At 38.5% G+C, this 8,849-nt stretch overlaps 1 protein-coding gene and 1 pseudogene across 4 annotated transcripts; both read right to left on the bottom strand.

The window, feature by feature from the left end:
• Positions 1–479: 479 nt before the first annotated feature.
• Positions 480–5,206, bottom strand: LOC114260020 (UDP-glucuronic acid decarboxylase 1). Of its 3 annotated transcripts, none has more exons than XM_082891458.1 (6): positions 5,062–5,206; positions 4,896–4,975; positions 3,010–3,715; positions 2,777–2,851; positions 1,286–1,378; positions 480–1,005 (listed from the first exon to the last, which is right to left on the bottom strand). In XM_082891458.1, exons 3-6 carry the CDS (start codon positions 3,172–3,174, stop codon positions 796–798), a joined length of 543 nt encoding a protein of 180 aa, XP_082747584.1. In that variant the 5' UTR covers positions 3,175–3,715; positions 4,896–4,975; positions 5,062–5,206; the 3' UTR covers positions 480–795. The 3 variants fall into 3 exon arrangements, with proteins under 3 accessions (XP_082747584.1, XP_082747583.1, XP_082747582.1); XM_082891457.1 differs by having other exon boundaries at positions 3,010–3,437; positions 5,062–5,202; XM_082891456.1 differs by having other exon boundaries at positions 3,010–3,093; positions 5,062–5,197.
• Positions 5,207–5,287: 81 nt separating this feature from the next.
• Positions 5,288–5,935, bottom strand: LOC145801129 (UDP-glucuronic acid decarboxylase 1 pseudogene; annotated as a pseudogene). Its single transcript, XR_014342057.1, has one exon. The product of XR_014342057.1 is annotated as a UDP-glucuronic acid decarboxylase 1 pseudogene (transcript).
• Positions 5,936–8,849: the final 2,914 nt, after the last annotated feature.

Below are 8,849 nucleotides of genomic sequence, written 5' to 3'. Positions count from 1 at the left end.
CCAAAACGACATCATTTTGGATAGTTGGACCATTCGAGCCAAATCATTTTTCAAGCTACGAATTATTTTTCTTTATGGAGGGATCTGACAAATTATATTTAAAAAAATAAAAAAATTGCAAAGCCTTCGTCACTTTCAGCAAACCATACCTCTTTAACATATGGGATATATTCAATTGTGCAGATGAACCATGTCGAAAGTGTTTTAACGAGAGACACTTTTTAAAAAACTGAATCAGCAAAAAATGAAAGTCAAGAAATTTAGACATAATTCAAATTTCTAAACTATATACACAATAATATCAGAAATTAATCCAAGACAGATCTAAATCATTTGTTTGATTTAGAAAAAAGAAATTTGCTTCAATACTCGTTAACAAAAGCAACAAATTCCAAAATCTCATCAGATGGTACTTAAAAAATCAAATTCAAAATGTACAGAGTTCAAGCAAAAGACAGTCACACACAAACACAGCTGTGAGAGACAAATAACAAGAAGCAATCATACATAAAAATGACATCATAGTTTTGGCACCCATTATAAACACTAGATGAAACTAAAACCTGTTAATTCAGTAGAGCCATTACACCAACCACAAAGTGGTGCCCAAAAAAGGGGGATCAAATTAATTGACCTCTCAAAAGCACAGAATGCAGATAAACAATGCAAGATATTGGTGATCATTGCAGGTAATGAAAATAGAGGAATGAGATGACGATAAAATATTAGTATATGAATTGCACAACATATATGACACGCTTTTCACTCCTATACATACTGGCCTTGCTATCACTTCTACTTGTTCCCTTTACCTTCGTCATCATTCAAGATGCGATTTCGAAAATCAGCCACCATAAGAGGCAGCCCCTCTCTCAGCGACTTCTTTGGCTCCCAGTTCAAAAGTTCCTTTGCTTTGCTAATATCTGGTTTCCTCTTATGTGGATCATCAGCAGTGTTCGGTTTGAATTCGATTGTTGCACTGGAATCAATAGTTTCTTTGACAACCTGCATTTGACGAAGATAATATTATTATTTTACGCACGCCAGTAAGAACAACGAACCCTTGTCCCAGACATTACTAAAATGGTCAAACAATTCTTTTACGCTGTGTTTGGTTGGGGGATTTGAGGAGAGATTTGGAAAGAGAAAAAGAAAAGTTAGGTGAAATATAAATAAAATATACTTACATTTCACATAGTTTCACACACCTTTTCCCTTTCTCTTTCTAAATTCCTCCCCAAATCCCCCAACCAAACACACCATTAGGAATTCAAGGAAGACAAACCTCAGCAAGCTCTAGCATGGTAAATTCCCCTGGGTTACCCAAGTTAAATGGCCCCACATGCTCGCCTTCCATTAAAGCCACCAGTCCATCGACCTGACAGTGAAGAAGAGTTCATTATTCCCTCTTAACATCATTTCAACACTCCACTAGGAAAATTGTGACGAGCACAACGCATACAATATTTTTATATATTTATTTGTGTGAGTTTAATTGCTTAATTATATGCTTAAGTGTGAATATCTGTTTGTTTATGGAATACCTGTTAGAATTGCCGACTTGGAGACACTACTGGGGTTGTTTTAGATTTTAAAGCTATGGGTATTTCAAATATGTAATAAATGTTAAAAGCCTATTGTGATGGATGAAGGCACATATGTAAAGAATGGATGTACAATTATGCTATGAGGATGTTTTCATGTGTGCACAGCTCAATGGATCATCATGTCTTAAATTGCTTCCGCTAATCCCCGTAAATTATACTAAGATTGATTTTGTTAATAGAGGCCGTAGATAATCTGAGATTACTGGCCGGTCATAACGCTAAACCTATAGGGATGGGTTTAGGTCGTGACAAAAATGCTCTGTCTAAGCCACGTGACGCAGAACGTTCATGGATGATCTTGAAGACTTTATAATTTTATTTGTCTTTGATATTTTATTTATAGTTTAATTTTGACCTGCATATATTTAGTTTCATATTGTAGGGATTCTAGTTACCAAATAATATTATGATTTACTTTCTTATTTTGAATTAGAGTTTCTAGCCTATAGCTATTAAGTCTTTGCATTTTAATAGTTAGATTTGAATTAATAAGATATAGTAGGTTGTGGCCGTTGTGAGATTAGGATTGTGCCCCTTGTGTTCTTCTTTCTCCTTCCTCTCTTTTACCTCTTGACATTTTTGCTCTTCTCTTTTGGAGAAATTCTCCATATATTCTGGTTTTGAAATCACTTGAATAATTGAACAGATATCTTAATAGTCATTTGGCATCACTATACCTTTAATTTAAGCTTGCCAAACTACAATTTATTACCCAAGTTAAATGGCCTCAAAGCATCCTTATGTATCATGAACAAAACAGATGCTACATTAACAGTCTGTTAACTAACAACCCTCGAGTTTGTTTTAGAGGTCAGACATCTTGAAGACAACAAAGGGATTTGAGGTTGGGGTGTATTTCTGTAACTGTCTTCACAATTATAATCAATTGATCTCACAAGATGACATGCAGCTTGAGATATGAAGTCAGGTAATCCATCTTCCCAAACTAGTTTTTCAAAATTCTGCCTTAGGTCAACCATTTAACTCAAAATGCTTTTGCTGTACTACTGCCCTTCTTACAACTGTGAGAATCTATTATTCTCACAACAAGAAGCCCTTGAAGTTATTACGGAAGTTTTATGATAAAAGGGGGAAATTTGGTTCCCCCAACTTCTACGAACAGGAGATAATGAACAAAAAAGGCCTTTGCAAAGGATAATATGGCATACCAAGTCAGATACATATTGGAAGCTTCGTGTTTGTTTTCCATCACCATATACGGTCAATGGTTGCTTGCGGATGGCCTGCAAGAGATGGCACAACAGTAGGAAATCAGTATAAATCTCAAAAAATTTCACCCACATTTGAAGTTCAAAACAAAAGGAATTTTCATTTTCAGTATGAATTTTCTGTGTGTGTGCCCGTGTGTGTGTGCCTGGATAGATGGGTCAGGAGATCAAACCTGCGCAACAAAATTGCTTACAACACGGCCATCATCTAAACACATACGGGGGCCATATGTATTGAAAATACGTGCAATGCGCACCTGCAGAGAGCAAAAACCATGATTAAGTCTCCTTAAAATTTGATAACTATTCATAACTCTGCCGAATATCCATCCTGGCATCACATTATATGTTACGAAATTATCATGATAGCAAATTTCTCAATTATTCCTGATATTCCAAATTTTTCGTCAGGCAAATGGAAACCCAATTGTCCCTTGTGACCAAACGATTCCCAACAACCCAAAAATTCTTTCCACAACAGCCAACTTGGCTAAGAAAGCACGTCCATCTTCAAGTGTGCTGCTTTCTGTTCTCTAATTCCTAATTTACTTTATCCCTGTCAATTCTAACATTTTCCTGCAAGGCCGCAAGCTCCATTACTCTGCCACGGAGAAAAATGTTTTTTATTGGCCATAATACATACACTCACCACAAAAATCCAAACCCTCAACCAAGGCCACATGAAATGAAGATGATGATCAAATGATATAAAATCTGAAGCAACATGTTTGCACAAAATTGAACCAAGGAAATGTCTCGAGAAACAAAAATATAACTGAAACTTGGAAGAAAGATAAAAGAAGATTTAGAAGATTTTCACGTGGATTTGTCCATCTATCTATATCAAATGGATGCTTTCTGTTCTGAAAAGTCAACTACCTAGCATATAAAAATGAAGGATGCATGTTAAATTCAGTTAAATTTTTTTATTACAAATGGCTAACAACAATATACAAAATAAGCCACCTATCACATGAGGATGAAAAGTCAAAAGCACATGTACTCATTAAACATCAAAATCTTTCAGGATTAAATATGCTATCTCTGTACCAACAGCAATAAATTTTGTGGGAAAGTGATTGCAACTGGTGAAGGTCCTTACTCTATCCAGTCTTGAGTCTTTAGCACCAACTGTTATAGTGTTCTCACTTCTCAGGTTGCTCTAAATGATGCCTTTTGTACTTCATTACGCTTTGGTGTTTACTTTTGTTCAAACGGTAAGGCCTTTAATGCCTATCTCTATTGAGTTATAAGATCTTACAATAAGGTATTTAATCCATTATAGAATTTTGATCCATAAATAAAAAATATTAGCTCATTTTAGTCCAATTAGTACCGAAACAGTTGTTTAAAAATATAATAATAAAATAAAAAAAACTAACCCACCTTTCATGACCAGCCTAAGTCCAATGAAGCAACCAGCAGTTCGGATGAATTATGCTTTTTTTAACTTCATGACTAAACTTCAAGTACACCAGCAATCAATATAATAAAACACTTTTTTTTCGATTTAAGTCTAAACGAGTAACAAACATAATCACTAACCAGTGCCGTTCTAGTAATACCTCCCTTTAATACATAATAATTGACTTATAATTAACACTTGAACACACTATTTGCCACAAATCAGGTTATTGGTTTCTCTGTTTATGTATATGGTTGTGCAATGAGCACATGACAAGATGAAACAGTAATAAACCTGTATTGGCTAGTAGGCCCAGTAAATGCATCAAATGGATGTGATAAATGACTAAACTCAATCATGGGGTCACATGAAGCATGTCCTATGCCTAGAGAGATCTGAGAGTTATTTAGCACAAATAACAAAACAAAATCAACTTGGTCGTGTAGAGAGCAAGACTTTCCATGACTTCAAGTCCTGACAACTTGTGAGGATATGGAAACCTTCTACAAGGGATTTATACAAGAACAAGCCAGCAGTTCAGAATGATCATACTATTTGCAATAAAAATATAATTTTTTAAAACTAAATCATCCACATGTTAAATTCAGCATTGCGCAACATATCACGTACATGTACTCAAATAGAAAATATTACCTCAACACCCGCACCTCGATGATAATCCATTGTTAAGGTTTCAGCCGTGCGTTTACCTTCATCGTAACAGCTCCTAACACCTACATATTAACAAGTGCTTTGAGATTATAAACATAAATTTACACATAAAACAGACAAAATGATTTGGTAAGTAGCAGCATTATACCTATTGGATTTACATGTCCCCAATATGTCTCTTTCTGAGGATGCTCAAGTGGATCCCCATAAACCTCACTAGTACTCGTGAGCAAAAACTTCGCCCCAATTCGCTTTGCAAGGCCCAACATGTTTAGGGTACCCATCACATTTGTCTTGTAATCTCAGTCAAGGATTTCAAACAAGTTTGCATTTAAAATTCAACAAAAATGACAAAAACCCAAAAACTCAAAGCAATAAAAAACCATACTTCATACTAAGGATATGATAGTCTTGACAGGATTATACTTGTAATGAACCGGCGAAGCCGGGCAAGCCAAGTGATAGATCTGGTCCACCTCCAGCAAAATAGGTTCAACCACATCATGCCTAATGAGCTCAAATCTTGGATTCCCAAAATGATGCATCACATTCTCTTTCCTCCCAGTGAAAAAATTATCAATCACAATCACATCATCACCTCTTGCAAGTAATTTGTCAACCAAATGACTACCCACGAATCCAGCACCTCCTGTGACCACAATTCTCAACCGTTTCCGCCCAATTCCCACAGGAATTCTCGCAACAGCCTTGTTGGCATCACCGTAATTCTTTGAAACCTGATATGGGTTTGATAGGGACTCGCGATTTGAGAGAGAAAATGATCTGGGTATTGAAGAATGGGAGTCGGAAGGGGAGAGGCGGGAGAGAGTGGGTTGAATGATGAAGAATGTGGAGCCAATGAGGATACCGACTAGAATGAAGAGGAGTCGCTGTTCCTTGAGGATGTAATTGATGGATCTGGGGAGAGATCTGGGGTGTTTTAGGGTTTTGGGTGAGTATGGTGGGGTTGTTTGGGTTGAAGGGGTGTGGTTAGCGCTTGATTGTTTGTGCAATTGTTTCATGGTTTTTGTGGTATTGAGATTGAGATTGAGATTGAAATTGAAATTGAAATTGAAATTGAAATTGAAATTCCTGGAGTTTGAGAAGATTTGAGGAGCTTGGAACTTGAGAGGTATTGAACAATGGATTAATGTCAAAAGAGGACTAGAGAGAGAGAGAGCGAGAGAGAGAATAGCAGTTGACCCTGTGACAATATGTTTTGATTTGGACTCCAAATTTTGGAGTAATGTTTACTGAATTGTTGTAGATTTGTGGGTGTGAAGAGGAAGATGCAGTGAAACACAGGGGTTAAACTTAAAACAGTGAGTATGGAGGTGTGGGAGAGAGAGAGAGAGAGAGAGAGGATGAATTTTGAAAAGGAGGAGTTAGTTAGAAGAAGAAAAAGACTACAAGATGATGCTGAACACAGATCAAAACATTTCTCCCTCCACCCTACGGTAGGTAGGTATCAGAATTGTGTTGTCTTGTCCCCCGTTTAAAGCTTCGGTTGTCAATTTTATTTTATTTTTAAATTTTTTGTATTATTTTTTATTACGGTTCTGCTGGGTAGTCCCAATGTCCTCTGGCTTGGTATCAAAACGACGTCGTTTTGATATTGTTTTTTTCTTTTGTTTTTTTTGTTTCAGAGGAGAGAAGAACAGAGGAGAAGAAGATGAAGATAGAAGAAGAAAAGAAACAGAGATGAACAGAAGAGGAAGAAAGAGGAAAAAAAAAAAAGATTCTTTATCTTGTTCCCCCAGAAGGACAACACTCTGCCTCCTCCACAAAGTCTTCCCCCTTTCCTTTTCTTATTCCCTTCTTCCACCCTATTTTCCCAGTCCGTCAATCCATTACTCATCTCTTTCTCTCAACTTTTACTTTAAGCACAAAGAGATTCATAAACAAACAAGAGCTTGGGAACACAAACAAACAAGACAAATCTTTGAAATAAAATAAAAATAAAAATAAAATAAAATAAAATAAAAAAACAAGACAAAAAAAAAAAAAGACGTTTTGAGTTTATCAACAGTCATCATCTCAACATCTCCTACAGTTTATCAACGTCATCATCTCAACATCTCCTACAGTTTATCAACATCATCATCACAACATCTCCTACAGTTTATCAGCATCATCATCGCAACATATTCATCAACATCATCATCATCATCAAAAAAAAAAAAAAAGATACAGATCTGATTCAGATCTAAATCTCCGATCACCGCCATCACCGTCAATCTTCCTCCTCCGCCGTCACCGTCTGCTTTTCTTCCTCCTCCTTCTCCCCCATCTTTTCTCCTTCTTCTCTCTTCCTCTTCTCTCCTTTCTCTCTGTCTGTTTGTGTTCAAACAAGAATAGGAAAAAAAAAAAAAAAGCAAGAAAAGGCCAAAAAAAGACAAAAAGACAAAAAAAAAAAAAAAAAACTCAAAACAACACCGTTTTGGGTTTCGAGCCAATTCAAGCCAAACGATTTCGGGCGCTCAAATAATTTTCTTTTTATTAAGGGAATGACTTCTTTCCAGTCTAATTACGGACTGGAGGTATTGTTTGGCCCGTATGGATCCACTACGGGTAGCTTTTTGATAATCTGAATCGTTCAATATGTAGAACTCACTGAGTACTATATGTTTGTAAAAAATCACATTAATTGGATATCAATAACCATGTGATCAAATCAGTTTTGTATAAAAACAATTGACAATGAAAAATAAATGGCTTACAAAAAACTGATTTGATCACATAGCTATAGATATCCGATCAATGTGATTTTTTCACAAGCATATAGTACTCGACGAGTTCTACACATTGAACTGTTCGAATTATCAAAACAGGACCTGTGATGAATCTCTATAGACCCAACAGTACCTTCCAATCCATCAGACTAGACGGAGGCCATTTCCTTTTATTAAAAATATAGAATTTTACCCTATGTGGTTTTCTGGCTTGCAGTAAGTAATTTGGTGTTTTTTGAAATAACAATGCTTAGGGTGTGTTTGGTAACGTTTACGTTTTCAGTTTATATTTACAAAAATTTTATAAATTGATTTTTGTTTATTTATTGTTTATTTTTAGAAAAACATAAACTACAAACGTGTTTGGTAATTGACAAAATGTTTAAAAAAATTTAAAAATATAAAAAAGAGTGAGAAATGACAAGTGGTGGCAAGTGACGGCGGAAGACGGTGGTGGAAAGTGGTGATGGTGGGTGATGGCGGGTGGGTGGTCGTGGTGTGTGGGTGGGTGACGGTGGCGGGTGGTGGGTGGTAGCGAGTGGGTGGTGGTGGTGGTGGTGGTGGTGGTGGTGGTGGCGGTGGCGGTGGCGGTGGCGGGCGATGGGTGGTGGTGGCAGGTGGGTGGCGGTGGCAGGTGGGTGGCGGATGGCAGATGGCGGATAATGGTGGGTGGTGGCGGGTAGGTGGCGGGTGGTGGTGGTGGTGGTAGTGGTGGCTGGTGGCGGGTGGTGGTTGCAAATAGGTGGCGGATGACGGGTGGGTGGTGGGTGGGTGGGTGACGGTGGTGGGTGGTAGCGAGTGGGTGGTGGTGGGTGGTGGTGGCAGGTGGGTTGCGGATGACGGGTGGTGGTGGGTGGTGGCAGGTAGGTGGCGGGTGGTGGTGGTGACGGTGGCGGGTGGTAGGTGGTAGCGAGTGGGTGGTGGGTGGTGGTGGGTGGTGGTGGCAGGTGGATGGTAGGTGATGGTGGTGGTGGTGGTGGTAGTGGCAGGTGGGTGGCTAGTGGCTGGTGGTAGTGGGTAGTTGGTGGCGGCAGGTGGTGGATGGTGGTGGTAGGTGGGTGGTGAGTGGTGGTGGCAAGCAGGTGGCGGGTGGTGGTGGCGGGCGGTGGATGGTGGTGGCGGATGGATGGCAGGTGGGTGGTGGGTGGTGGTGGTGGTGGCGGCGAATGGGTAGCAGGTGGGTGGTGGCTGGTGGCTGGTGAGT

Source organism: Camellia sinensis, chromosome 10 (assembly GCF_055761805.1).
Source record: "Camellia sinensis isolate YWXY chromosome 10, ASM5576180v1, whole genome shotgun sequence".
In the NCBI taxonomy this organism is placed as follows: domain Eukaryota; kingdom Viridiplantae; phylum Streptophyta; class Magnoliopsida; order Ericales; family Theaceae; genus Camellia; species Camellia sinensis.
The sequence above is the reverse complement of the archived record's forward strand: the minus strand, read 5'-3'. Positions and strand labels throughout refer to the sequence as shown.